Below are 14,288 nucleotides of genomic sequence, written 5' to 3' on the forward strand. Positions count from 1 at the left end.
TAATATATATTAAATAATCAACAGCAATAGTGTGTCTTTATTGAACATATGTGTCGGCCTTGTTCCAAGCACTTCATATGTACTAGCTCATTTCCACATTAGCCGCTTGAGGTTCTAGTATCATCCTCATTTTGCAGGGGAGGAAACTAACACATCCGACTACGGCCAGAAGGCCTCAGCGGAGGGGCTGGAACGCCAGTGGATGGCTGCACTGTAGTCTCTCTTTCCATTAACAAACGTTCAGAACATCAGGCCTGGGCCCCTGAAGCCTCTGTCTCTGGCTGGCCCCGTCCAGCGGCTGCATTCAGGGATGTCCATGGCTTACCACAGTCTGTGGCCTCAAATCTTTCCTTGGAAACCTGCCTTGGCCTACAGTCCATGCCTACTTTCAGTCTGAACACGCCATTTCTACTTTCAGCCTTCAGAGTCCTCCCTGCCTATGTGTCAAGATCTCTTGATCGCACTAAGATGCTCTGCTTTGAAGCAGAGCTCCTCATATCTTGTACCTGGTCAAGGACCTCGTATTTCCCTGCCCACGGGGGCTCTCGGCCTGACTATTTATATCTCTGTGTTATTTTTGAAGCCTAAGGAATTAAGATGTTTTAAAATGATGGCAATGACACTTTTGGTCTTTACTTCTCTGAGCACAAGACACAGTGTCCCAACTCTGTTGGGGGTGGTGGGACCCTAGGAGCCCTCCCCAGCTTTGGAAGTAAAGTTTTGCTTTTATCTGTTTTATATACTTGGATTTCAAGTAAAGTTTCATTTGAAAAGGAATCCTATTTTTAAAAACGTTTGAAAACCACTAAAGAGTCCTACCTATTTGGAATTACCGACATATATTGAGCCATCTATCTGTCCCCCTCCCCACCCAAGTCTTTGTGTGATTCCCGGACAAGGCACAGGTCTGATGGTGAAGGAGGTTTTCATCTTGACCATCCAGTCCCTCCCTTCAGTATCCATTTGACCTTCCACCCACAAGGAACATTTTTACTCCAATGACAGCCAGACTCCTCTGGGTGACCATGGCAGTTCATATGTTAGAATTTCAAGAAGCCCTCATCTAGCTTGTGGAATCCTCCAAATCAGGAAAATCTCACAGGATCATGGTGAGCTTTTACTTATTCATGAGTTGCCTGGGGTACCAGAAGGGGGGGAATGGCGAGGACAGATGGACTTCGGAGAGTCTTACCTGTTTTTCGATGAAAGCATTGATTCTTTGCAGCATCCCCTCACATGTGAATTCATATGGCATGTATGGCTCAATCTGCAGAAACAGAACAGATCATGAAAGAGGAGGACATGATTCATGTAATCTGTACCTATTTCTCCACTGATTCACCCACACTCAGGTGCCAATGCCTGCAGGCAGTCAGGTGAGGGGCTTAGAATATGAACTTGGAAATCAGCAGACCTGTCTTCACAACCTCCCTGTTCCTTATCAGCTGTGGGACCCAGAGCAAATGAACTACCATCTTTGAGGCTCAGATCCTTCATGTGTGAAATGGTGATAAGAAAAACCCATTCTTTGGAATCTGTGGTGAATATTACATCGAGGGAAAAAGTAAAGTGCTTAGTTCAGTGTCTAACACACAGCAGGCATTCAACCAAAGGTAGAGAGGGTCAGTTGTTGGAAGGTAAGATCTATGGGGCAGGGTCCATGGCTGCGGGATCATCTGTATCCTGGCGCTGAGTGGCAGGGCACACACTGGAACCAGCAAACACCTGGTGAATGAATGCAGGCCTCCTACCCTGAGAAAGGCATGTAATGAGTTATTTCATGACAGTGAAAAAACTTCCTTTTGTACTGGTAGCTGAATATGTACCCAAAGAACTCATGGAGCAAAACACAGTGATGACGCATCACAGAGATTTCAGCAAGAGGTCCCAGGAGGCTAGAAGGTCAAAGCCAACTTCTGCTAATGTTGGGCTCTTAAGACCATCTATGATTCTAGCAAGCCAAGACTGAGGGAGGACCAAGATATGAAGATGTTCTATGGGGAGCAAGTAGTGGGAAACTACTTGAAAGAAGGAGTGTGGGAGGACAGAACTAGGATCATGGAAGCTAACGAGCTAGGCTAGAAAGCAGGTCACTGGATTTCCACAAAGGACTTGAGATTTCTACCCTCAGGAGCCTGGACTTTATCTGAGGGTGCAAGTAATGCAGAAGGTGCCTCACTGGGGTGGGGGAGGCAATCTGATCAATATTGTGATACCTGACGGAAGGGAAAGAAAAGTGGGTTGGAGTTCTGCACTGCCTATGCCAACATTCTGAGGTCTGTGTCTTCAGGGGCAGCCGTCTGGCATTATTAACCTGAAATGGACATTACACTTGGGAGAAAATCACCAGTAATCCTATTTTTAACAACTTCAGAGAACCCAACAGCAGTTAGCACGTTCACCACTTCCCTCTTAAATCTGCACTGCTAAGTCACTTCAGTCGTGTCCGACTCTGTGCGACCCAATAGACGGCAGCCCACCAGGCTCCCCCGTCCCTGGGATTCTCCAGGCAAGAACACTGGAGTGGGCTGCCATTTCCTTCTCCAAGTCTGCACTTGCCTATCTCAAATCTACAGGGTGGAAGCCTGGACAAAACGTCTGTGAGGTGAAGCCTGATGAAAATGGGAAATTGACAGAGAAGATACTCATCTGTGGGAAGTCAAGCAGTTGGGCTCAAGGCGTATTCTCCCATTTTCTGTGTTGATTCATACATTACATTTGAAATCTTCATCATCTATTATTGTTACTTTCATAACGTGTCTTTGAATACACAATTAGATGACATATCACACAGCCATTGCTGCCCACATCTACCCAGAGAGAGCCAAAAGCGGCAGAGCCATAAGTACTGTCATACCAGGGCAGGACTATTCTGCAAGAACTGAGGTCCTTTTGTCCCTAGATAGTTCATCTCAGATGAGCACAAAATTCTTTAACTGACTTATATCTTCCAATCCTGCATCTTTTCATCTCAAGCTTTTGCACCTGCTGTGCCCTCTCTAACCCAAACGTAGTCCTTTACACCCAAAGTATACTTTTTATTTTCTTTTAAAAAATATTTATTTAACCAACCTGTGAGTGATTCCAGAAGCTTTCTCTAATTGGCTAGAGAATATGTCTCCCCCCATGTTTGTGGGAAAATATATGGAGGAATAAGAACAACAACAAAAAACATATAATAGAGGACTTGGCATGTCAGTTTCATTTATAAAGGGATAAGTAGGATTTCTAGAGTGAGGTAAACAAACAGCAGTGGCCATGTGTCATGCCACCAACAGGTCCAGCTATGCGGTAGAAAGCATACTAAACACTCAAAGGTAATTCCTACAACATATTCCAAAGGGCATCCATTAGAAATGAAAGTGAATTAATTCAAAGAGCTCATGCAATAAACACAGAAAAATGCCTCTTCCTATGTCACCCTACCAACCAAACCCAGGTTAACCAAAGGGATGCCGACTCATTACTTGCTCTGTGGCCAGTTCATTGTTCTAAAAGATAAGGAACCAATTTTCCTATACAGGAAAAGCCAAAAAGAAAAGAAACTATATTCTTACAATCTCTGCCAGTAAGTTCCATGAGCCATCTTGCTGTGGATGGGAACAGGGCCCTCTGTGTGGGAAAGCTCTGCAGCTTAAGGAATATTGAACACTGGCTAGTCTCTGATGTTAGATCTGTTGCACAGATTTTGTGTGTGTGTGTCAGTAGAAAGAGAGTTTTCTGTCAGTCCTTCAGGGAAAGTCAAGGCCTCTTTGGGGGAATGGAAGGAGAGGGAATGTGAAACCACAGTGACTGAGAATCCCAAATAGGGCCAGTTATGGAGAAGCAGGGGGAGCTGTTTGATCATCCTGCCTGGTGGAAGGACTGTTAGTCATGGCCACAGGAAGGATGCCTGCAGACTGCACCATGCAGTCCCTCCTGGCCTTGGAAACTTTCCCTATCCCCCCACATTTTCCTTCATTTTCTCCTCTTTACCTTCTTCCTTCCTGTGGGATTTCCTCTCTCCTCTAGCATCGCTCAGTGTTCTAAGTCAGAGTGTGGATTTCTATGGGAACTACAATCTGAGATCAATTAACCCCTGCATGGCCCCACCTGACATGTGGCTTGGCACCAGTCAATGAGATATGGTCTTAGAAGGCAGAAGACCATGGGTTGAGTCTTCTCTTCTTTATCTACTAATTAGAGAATTTTAAGTTAGACACTTCATGTAATTTCTCTTGATGATTTAAAATGTAAGACAGGTCATGCCATTCCACTGTTCAAAACTACCCATCATACTTAGAATAAAATCCATAATCCCTATGGTGCTCTCTTTAAAGGCTCTACATATTCTGGCTCCTATGGAATCTTTTATGGTCTCCATTATTTCCAATAGGAAGTTGGTTGTCTTTCATACTATTATTCCCCTGAATATAATAAATTTTTCTCTGGCTACTTTCAAAGTCATTTTCCTTATCTTTCATTTTTGGCAGTTCAGCTACAATGTACCTAACTGTGTTTTTCTCCATATTTATCCTGCTTGGCCTTCATTGAGCTCCCAGGATCTGTAGGTTGATGTCATTCATCAATTTTAGAAAATTCTTAGCCATCATCTTTTCACAAATGTTTCTTCTGGTCGTTCTCTCCTCCGAGATTCTCATCACACATAAGTTGGGTTGTTTGATGTTCCACAGATCTCATATACCCCCTCTTTTTATCTTGTTTCTCTAACTTCAATAATTTCTACTGACAAGTCGTTAAGTTCACTGATTATTTTCCTCTGCTGTGTATAGTCTGCTGATAAATCCAGTGAAAGAGTTCATTTCTGATACTGTCTGTACCTTTCGTTCTAGTATTTTTTCATTTGGCTTAAAACTTCTTTTTTCCATTTCTGCTGAAATCCCCCATCTGTTCACATATGCTGTCCACTTTTTCCATCAAACATTTTAATATATTTGTCTCAGCATTTAAAATTTGCTGTCTGATAATTCCAACATCTGGGTCATCTCTGGGTCTGGTTTTATTGACAGAGTCCTCTCTTAATAATGCATCATGTTTTCTTGCCTTTTTGGGTGTTATATAACCTAAAATCTTGTAATTAAATGAGAAATCTTGGTACCAAATTTCTGACACATTTATAACAAGCTTAAGGGTTATAAGAAATCACTGCAGATGGTGATTGCAGCCATGAAATTAAAAGACGCTTACTCCTTGGAAGGAAAGTTATGACCAACCTAGACAGCATATGTAAAAGCAGAGATATTACTTTGCCAACAAAGGCCCGTCTAGTCAAGGCTATTGTTTTTCCAGTGGTCATGTATGGATGTGAGAATTGGACTGTGAAGAAAGCTGAGTGCTGAAGAACTGATGCTTTTGAACTGTGGTGTTGGAGAAGACTCTTGAGAGTCCCTTGGACTGCAAGGAGATCCAACCAGTCCATTCTGAAGGAGATCAGCCCTGGGTGTTCATTGGAAGGACTGATGCTGAGGCTGAAACTCCAATATTTTGGCCACCTCATGTGAAGAGTTGACTCATTGGAAAAGACTCTGATGCTGGGAGGGATTGGGGGCAGGAGGAGAAGGGGACAACAGAGGATGAGATGTCTGGATGGCATCACCGACTCGATACACATGAGTTTGAGTGAACTCCAGGAGTTGGTGATGGACAGGGAGGCCTGGTGTGCTGCGATTCATGGGGTCGCAAAGAGTCGGACATGACTGAGCGACTGAACTGAACTGAACTAAGGGTTATAATGACAATCATTTTTGTATTACTCTCATCCCTTATTTTATCTCTTTTTCTCACTCTCACTTTTTCCTTTACTTCATTTCATGCTCTTTTTCTTTTTAAATTTTATCTTAATAAACCAGTCAAAATGCTAGTTTCTATCCAGGTCCTACTACTTACTAGTTGTGTGAATTTAGGTAAATTATTTAATTTCTTTAAACCTTAATGTTCTTATCTGTAGAAGGATTAAATGAGATAAGGCTCATAAAGATGCACAGAGACATTCTACATGTGTAGAAAGAGCTTCTCCCTACATATCATCTATTATAATTACCTCCCCCCCCACCGCCCCAGTTAAGTGGCCTTAGTTTAAAATTATTTAAACAAATCTTTGTTGTTTAAACCACCAAGGGAAAGGGTTTTAAAATGTGGAACAGTAGATGTTCCATGGAGTGAACAGAGCCTCACTTAGGAGTGGACAGAACTTGGCAGCCACTCAGTGCTTTATGTGTCAGGCATTCCCACGAGATTTCCGTCCGACAAAAGGGATCTATTAGCTACAAGGTGTTGAACTTTATGATCCAGGATTTTCTGTCTGTACATTAACTTTTTAATTACTCCTCTTTGAGGCCATGCACACTTAACTAGGTGTTGTGGGTTGAACTGTCCCCCCAAAAAGATATGTTGAAGTCCTAACCCTGTGAATGGGACTCTATTTGGAGATGCAAATAGATATAATCAAGTGAGATGAGGTCATACTGATTGAGGGTGTACTCTAATCCAGTAAGGACTTCCCTGGTGACTCAGAGGGTGACATGTCTGCCTGCAATGCGGGAGACCTGGGTTTGATCCCTGGGTTGGGAAGATTCCCTGGAGAAGGAAATGGCAACCCACTCCGGTACTCTTGCCTGGAAAATCCCATGGATGGAGAAGCCTGGTAGGCTACAGTCCATGGGGTTGCAAAGAGTCGTATACGACTGAGTGACTTCACTTTTTCTTTCTTTCTTTCTAATCCAATATGACTGATGTCTTGGTAAGAAGTGGAAAAGACAGAGAGACACACATATGGAGACCATTTCATGACAACAGAGACAGGGATTAAAGTGCTGCAGCTACAAGCCAAGAACACCAGAAGGTGGATGAGACAAGGAATGACCCTCCCAAAGAGGCTTCAGAGGGCGCATGGCCCTGCCAACATTTAACTTTAGACTTGGAGCCTCCAGAACTATGAAGGAATAAATTTGTGTTGTTTAAACCACCAAGCTGTGGTTCTTTCTATGGCAGCTCTTGAGGCTAACACCCTAGAGGACTCTGAGACTGAAGAAAAAAGAGCTTGCAATCTTTATGAGGAGGACCCTCTGGTGGGGAAGATTCAGACGTGCGGCAGACACTTGAGGCAGCCAGACTCACTAGGCACTTCACCTCTCGGCTGGGCCACCAGAGGTCTGGGGAACTTCTGCCCTAAACTGTTGAGGCAGAGATGTTATTGTACACGTCAGTGATGGGAAGCTCTGAGCAGTCACCCCAGAGCTCAATAAGTATACTCCCTCTAAAGGGACATGGACAACACTGGAATGCTCCTGTTCCCTGGAGATGTTCTTAGTAAGCTGAAACTGGCTCTTGTGGGGTACACATTTCTCAAAGGGGTCAGATGGTCCTTTACATGGCCAATTGGTGACTCCTCCCAGGATACATGCCTTTCTAGACTCTTCCCCGTGACTCTCACTGTTCCTCCAACTCTTATCTTTTTGAACCCACTTCTCAGTGTAGGTTTGCAGATCCCTACTCATCCTCTGAGACTTAACTCAATGCTGCATTCTCCTGATGTCCTTATAAGAAGCAGAGAAGACACACAGAAAAACCTACAGTTACCAGAGGGGAAAGGAGCGGGGAGGGATAAATTAGGAGTTTGAGATGACAAACTATTATATATAAAGCAGGTAAACAACAAGCTCCTATACTGTACAGCACAGGGCACTATGTTCAATATCCTGTAATAAAGTAAAATGAAAAAGAATATGAAAAAAGAGTATACACACATATCTGAATCATTTTTATGTACACAGAAAACTAACAAAATATTGTAAATCAACTATGCTTCAACTAAAAAAAAAAAAAAGCAGAGAAAACAAACACTCCTCGATCTCTGGCATGTTGGTCTTGGCACCAAACACACTCCGCCTTAGTGCGGTGATTTGCAAGTATCTATCCTCACTCCCTGCGTGCTTCCCAGCCACCTGTTAGGTACCTCATTATGCTGGGTCCCGAGAACACAGCAGTGAGACAGATATAGTTCCTGCCCATGTTTCACAATCTAGTGAAAATCAAGACTATCACTAACAAAAATGAGAATATTATAGTATTACAATGGCCGTGACATACAAACAACCTAAGTGTCCATTGATGGAAGAATGGATAAAGAAGACATGGTATATATGTTACCTACACACACACACACACACACACACTGGAATATTACTCAGCCACAAAAATGAAATAATGCCATTTGCAGCTACATGAATGGACCAACAGACTATCATACTAAGTGAAGCAAGTCAGAGAAAGGCATATCATTGTATGATATCACTGATTTGTGGAATCTAAAACACAACACAGATGAACTTGTCTACAAAACGGAAACAGACTCACAGACATAGAGGACAGACTGGTTGCAGGAGAGGGCTGGACTGGGAGCCGAGGCTAGCAGACGCAAACCACTACACATAGAAGGGATGAACGAGGTCCTACTGAAGAGCACAGGGAACTATATTCAATATCCTGTGATAAGCCATAGTGGAAAAGGAATATGATAAAGAACTTATATACGGATAACTGAATCACTTTGCTGTATACTTGAAACACAACACTGTAAATCAATTATACTTCAATAAAAAAGAATACTATGGCATATGTAATACTAACACTGACTTCATGTGTGCTAAGGCACTTCAGTCATGTCCAACTCTTTGCCACCCCTATGGACTGTAGCTTGCTAGGCTCCTCTGTCCGTGGGATTCTCCAGGCAAGAATACTGGAGTGGATTGCCATGCACTTCCCCAGGGGATCTTCCTGACCCAAGGAGCAAACCTGTGTCTCTCATGTCTCCTGCCTTGGCAGGTGAGTTCTTTACCATTAGAGCCACCTGGGAAGCCTACTGACTTCATACGACTGACTAAATGTTTATTATGATGCTGCCACTTGTCTCATTGTCTCATTGAATCTTCTCAAGCATCTGTAAACCAGATGAAACTATCCTTCATCAAGGATGAGGAAGGTTAGTAACTCAGAGGTTAAGTAACTGCCCGAGGGGGTGCCGCTAGATCCTAAGTGGAACCAGCCTCCTTTATGTTTATGAAGTAAGCATCCTCTACAGTGGTTCCGAAAGTGCTGTGCATACAGTAGGTATTTAATACATGATGCTGAACTCATCAGGAAAGTCCAGAGAAGTTAGTTTCTTATATAAAATTCTATAAGATGTATAGGTAGAAAAGTCAAATAAATAGATGCTATAGAAAAACATTTCCCAGTAATTCCTTAATTATTCCTTATCCGTCTCACTTCTTCTTCTTCTTTTTTTTTTTTTTGCAGGGGAGCAGGACTATCTTTCATGATCTTTAGGAGAGCTACATAATTAGGTCGAAGACTCAAGTAACAACTCAAGCTCCTATTACCGTACATGGGACCCAGGAGTCATGTCAAAAGATCTGCAGAATCCACACTCATCTGGACACCAGTTCCGTTTCCATGTCATAGAACATCCACCAAATCCGCAGGCCAGCCCTTTAGCTGGGCTGTTTTCTAATGCCAGAGTTAAGCTGACATGGAAATGTTCTAACTACTCGAACAAAGGGGCTGGGATGCTTTCCACACCATCCCATTCACATTACCAATGGAGAAGATGGAATAAAAGAAACAACCTTCTGACTTAAAATCGCTTTCACGGCATCTTCGACCTCCTCCTGATTGCCAAGGTCAATGGTCCAAACGTGTGGCCGGCCGATGAAAACTTCAGCGTAAGGATGCTGCGACGTCAGCTGGAAAAGGAAAAACAGAGCCTCAGTCTCACGAACACTGACTTTTTCAGCCTTCTGTGCCAGGTGAAGTGTAATGCTGTCTATGATTCAGAGTTGGACTTGTGTAGGTAACAAGTCATTTTCTGTTCTTCCTCCTGACGATGGAAACCTCCTAAGCACCCCATAAGCATGCGTGCAAGCTAACTCACTTCATTTGTGTCCAACTCTTTTTGCGACCCGATGGACTGTAGCTTGCCAGGCTCCTCTGTCCATGGGATTCTCAAGGCAAGAATACTGGAGTGGGTTGCCATACCCTCCTCCAGGGGATCTTCCTGACCTAGGGATCGAACCTGTGTCTCTTACCTCTCCTGCACTGGCAGATGGGTTCTTTACCACTGCGCCACCTGGGAAGCCAAGTCAACCTCATAAGCAGATAATAACAAAAGGGGGAGGGCTCCGTAGCTTCTCTGTTTTTGACCCAGCAGGACATCCACTGGGCCCTCCAAAGTCAGGACTGGATATGTATACCCTCTGGATTCGCATGCACAGCACTGACGGGTTCAGGTAAGGAAACCAAGGCTGTAAGGTGTGCCCGGCTGGTATCACCCCTAGTGCCTGTGGGTGCCCATCAGGTTCATGTGGGACATTTAAAAAGACACATGGGGACTTCCCTGGTGGTCTGGTGGCTAAGACTTTGAGCTCCCAATGCAGGGGACCTGGGGTTCAGTCTCTGGTCAGGGAACTAGATCCCACATGCCTCAACTAAAAGTTTGCATGTCACAATTAAAAGATTGCAACATGCAAGATGTAACATAACACAACGAAGATCAACAATCCCGAGTGCTATCACTGAGACCTGTCTCAAGTAAAGAAAAAATATTTTTTTAATTAAAAAAATATATATATTAAAAAAAAGACATACAGCCAGGCTGTCTTAGACCCTCTGGGCCTGGATCCTGGGCACTTTAGAGGGGATTCTAGGAGTCTAGGGGTCCCTGGAGAGTAAGAGGCAGGCCATGGCCCTGCCTGAGACCCACAGGGCAGGTCCAGTGATGTCTCCACACCCTGAATACCATCTGGAAGAAAGAGTTACATGTCATAACCAGGTGATGTGGGGGCTGTTACAAGTGGCTGTTCAACCCCTCAAATCACGCCAAGAAATAATGAACATTATTTCCTCAGTTATATCCCAGCCCTGAAAATCACCTGGATGGAACTAGTATCTACTATAAAATACTGGTTAGGATAGATAAGCATAATAAAATTGCAATAAAGTCATTACAGGTTTTAAAGTCGTAGAACGACATGTAATGGCACATATGAAAGGTGACAAAAAGAGAAACAAGAAAACCAGAAAAAACAGAATTTTTGTAATAATCATCAGCAGAACATTGGAACCTTAACAGTCATAAAGATAATTTGTGATCAGAAAAGCAAGGAAAGGCAGCTTTTATTCTAAAGGAGGTTTTATTTTAAAAACAAAGGGTGACCAAAGAGACCCAGAGGAATACTGGTAACTCTCAGTTCTTAAAAAACCCAGTTTTTAAGAAAACTAAATTTGCCCCTCAGACGTATCCCCACCTTTATTCTTGTATCCCTATAAGGGTGTGATATAAAGACAGCATTCTAGACCCTGTGAGCACATGTTCAGTTCTTGGATTGGCGGGTGCTTTCCTAGCCCCTGGCTGAGGACCAAGGATGCCAGATGCCTTGAGATGGGATAACAGTCTTGCATGGGGCAGAGCTGTCCACTCCCCACAGGCTTTCACATGCCTCCCAAGCTCTCATGTGGGTTCACAGAATCTACTCTTTGGCACAATTTGAATACACATTGAGTTTTCCAGGAACATAACTGCCATGTAAATCAAAGAACCTTTGTGTTCTGTTTTATTTGAATTTCACCAACGAGTCATTATTGTTTCAGAAAAATCATGGCGTAAAGTCAATGCCACCCAGAAGCTCTGGGTCTCCAGGACAATGTACCCTAACTAGTCCAGATGTGAAGCTGTCACAGTAACGCCAATTGTGTGTGTCTGCGTATCTGTGTGCACGTTTCTATTTAGCTTATCTTTCCTGATGGCAGTTATAAGCAAAAAGGGCTGACCAGCTTCACCTCAACGTCTTATTCCTCTTAAATACAAACATATTCACCGTAGGGAGGCATGAGACACCACCGCTGCCTTCCGGTGTGCTTCGTGAGCATGGTAGAGCATTTCTGGACTATGCATATACAAAATCTCTTTCACCTTTTTGCAAAGTATTTTCATTTCTCGTTCATATTAGAGTTAGAGAATCAGCCTTTTAAAAAATTATGTATGTTAGCAGGGCATATTACGTGAATTCATTTCAGGACAGACAAGTAGATATAATACACTTAAAGAAGGGGCTGGTTCTCTTTTTTTCCTTTAGACCCCAGTATACTCAGAGAACTGGATGATTCAGTGGGCAGCTCTCCATCTTGCTTTCGATCACTGTTCTTTGTGTCTTACCACATGAATGATGTGCATGCAATAGCTGGTGGTGGGGAAGCGGGGAAGAAGATAAATTACTGGGCACCCATCTGAGCCTTCGCTGGCCCCCACTCATACGCTTCTAGACGCAGGGATCCTAGGTTTTATTTCTGCCTCCTCTGCCAGAGTCACACCTCTCGCTAGCCTGCAGTTCCCCATCCGTCTGACATGTACCCTCTTCTTTTTGCTCATCTGTGTGCTGAGTGAAAAAGGAGAGTGGCTGCAGGCTCTTGGAGCTGGGGGAACATCCTTTTCTTTTTTTCAGCACATACGGTAGATTGAGCACGTATCCTCGAAGCCCCTCGTTGGCCAGGCACTGTGCTCATTACCCATGCAGGCGTTATTTATCAGGTTTCCCGTGTAACAGCGAGGATTCTCAGGTTTAGAGGGGTTTCCAATTCGTCAGGACTATATAGCCAGAAAGTAACAGAGCAGATTCAAATCCAGATCCTTCAACAACTTTTTACCTTTTGATAAAAAAGGAAGATGACAATTTTAAAAGATGGTCTTGAGTTCTTTAGACAAAGACCAAAAGAAGCTCAATGTAAACACCAGCCTTTTCATCATTTTTTAAAAACTTGCTAAAAAAAGAAAAATTACAGGACTGAATGTATGTCTGTATAAGACCTTCCCTGAAGCTGAGCAAAACGTCACACCATTTTCATTTTGCGACCTGGAGAACCAAGTAATTAATTCTTCCAATTGAATCAGGGTAAACGAAAGCTGCCGTCAATGTCACTATTTAGCAGTCGGTCTCCCCTCTGCCTCTTAAGGTCCCTGCTTATTTACAAGGTTGCTCTAGGCACTTAGAAGATACGAAATGCTGAGCCATTATCATCATGTTCATTTACATTTATGGAGGGTTACTTAATTTTATGAGTAAGGCTTTCTGTAATGCGTTATTCCCCATCTGAATGTTACACTCCTCCTCATTAATTTATTGAGAACCATCTGCTTTGAGCTACTTCATTGTATATCCATTAGTATGTTTACTGAAGTATATAGTTTGTAAAAGTCATGAAAATCTTATTAACTATGAGACATTATTTCAGAGTGGCCATTAAATCTCCAGGAAGAACATGAGTTCTCTTTATGGAAGAGGAAACGCTGGAGCCAGAGAATTTCCAATGGTTTACAATGTCAGAATAATGATCAAGAACCTGCTAATATGTTTCCCAATATAAAGATTAAAATACAATCCATATTACATTTCAAGTATAACTTGAACCAACCACACTATACTTAAGGCACATGAACTTCTCTTCCTGAGTATGTAGAGCATGGTTTTAAAAAGGGGTCCAATGAAGGGGATATTGGTTCAATCCCTGGTTGGGGCACTAAGATCCCACATGCCTCAGGGTGATAGAGCCCATAAGGTCTAGAGCCCGTGTTCCACAACAAGAGAAGCCTGCATACAGCAAGTAGAGAGAAGCCCCCGTGCAGCAACAAAGAGCCCATGTGCCACAACAAAGGCCCTGCTGCTGCTGCTAAGTCGCTTCAGTCGTGTCCAACTCTGTGCGACCCCATAGACGGCAGCCCACCAGGCTCCGCCATCCCTGGGATTCTCCAGGCAAGAACACTGGACTGGGTTGCCATTTCCTTCTCCAATGCATGAAACTGAAAAGTGAAAGTGAAGTCGCTCAGTCATGTCTGACTCTTAGAGACCCCATGGACTGCAGGCCACCAGGTTCCTCCGTCCATGGGGTTTTCCAGGCAAGAGTACTGGAGTGGGGTGCCATCGCCTTCTCCGAACAAAGGCCCAGAACAGCCACAAAAATAAAAATGCTGCTAAGTCGCTTCAGTCGTGTCTGACTCTGTGTGATCCCATAGACCGCAGCCCACCAGGCTCCCTCGTCCCTGGGATCCTCCAGGCAAGATGCAAAAATAAAAACAAAGCTTTTTCCCTGCTAAATACAAAGAAAAATTTAGACTTCTCTTCAAATGAATGCAAAGAAGAGACATAGATACAATTTATATGGATCAATTGTTGCTTAGCTCAAAAGATTAGCTAGGGCACAAAAAGATGGCTATGAAATTATATATGCTTCGGTTAGAATTT

General features: G+C 43.3%; 1 protein-coding gene across 2 annotated transcripts in view; it reads right to left on the minus strand.

The window, feature by feature from the left end:
- Positions 1 to 14,288, minus strand: part of MGAT5 (alpha-1,6-mannosylglycoprotein 6-beta-N-acetylglucosaminyltransferase) — a 398,458-nt gene that overhangs the window by 27,450 nt on the left and 356,720 nt on the right. For both annotated transcript variants that reach the window (XM_027562025.1, XM_027562023.1), the window contains exons 15-16: positions 9,624 to 9,740; positions 1,193 to 1,267 (exon numbers count right to left, since the gene is read on the minus strand). In XM_027562025.1, the coding sequence (XP_027417826.1) occupies positions 1,193 to 1,267; positions 9,624 to 9,740 (192 nt within the window). The remainder of the gene's footprint in view (positions 1 to 1,192; positions 1,268 to 9,623; positions 9,741 to 14,288) is intronic.

Source organism: Bos indicus x Bos taurus, chromosome 2, assembly GCF_003369695.1.
Source record: "Bos indicus x Bos taurus breed Angus x Brahman F1 hybrid chromosome 2, Bos_hybrid_MaternalHap_v2.0, whole genome shotgun sequence".
NCBI classification, from domain to species: domain Eukaryota; kingdom Metazoa; phylum Chordata; class Mammalia; order Artiodactyla; family Bovidae; genus Bos; species Bos indicus x Bos taurus.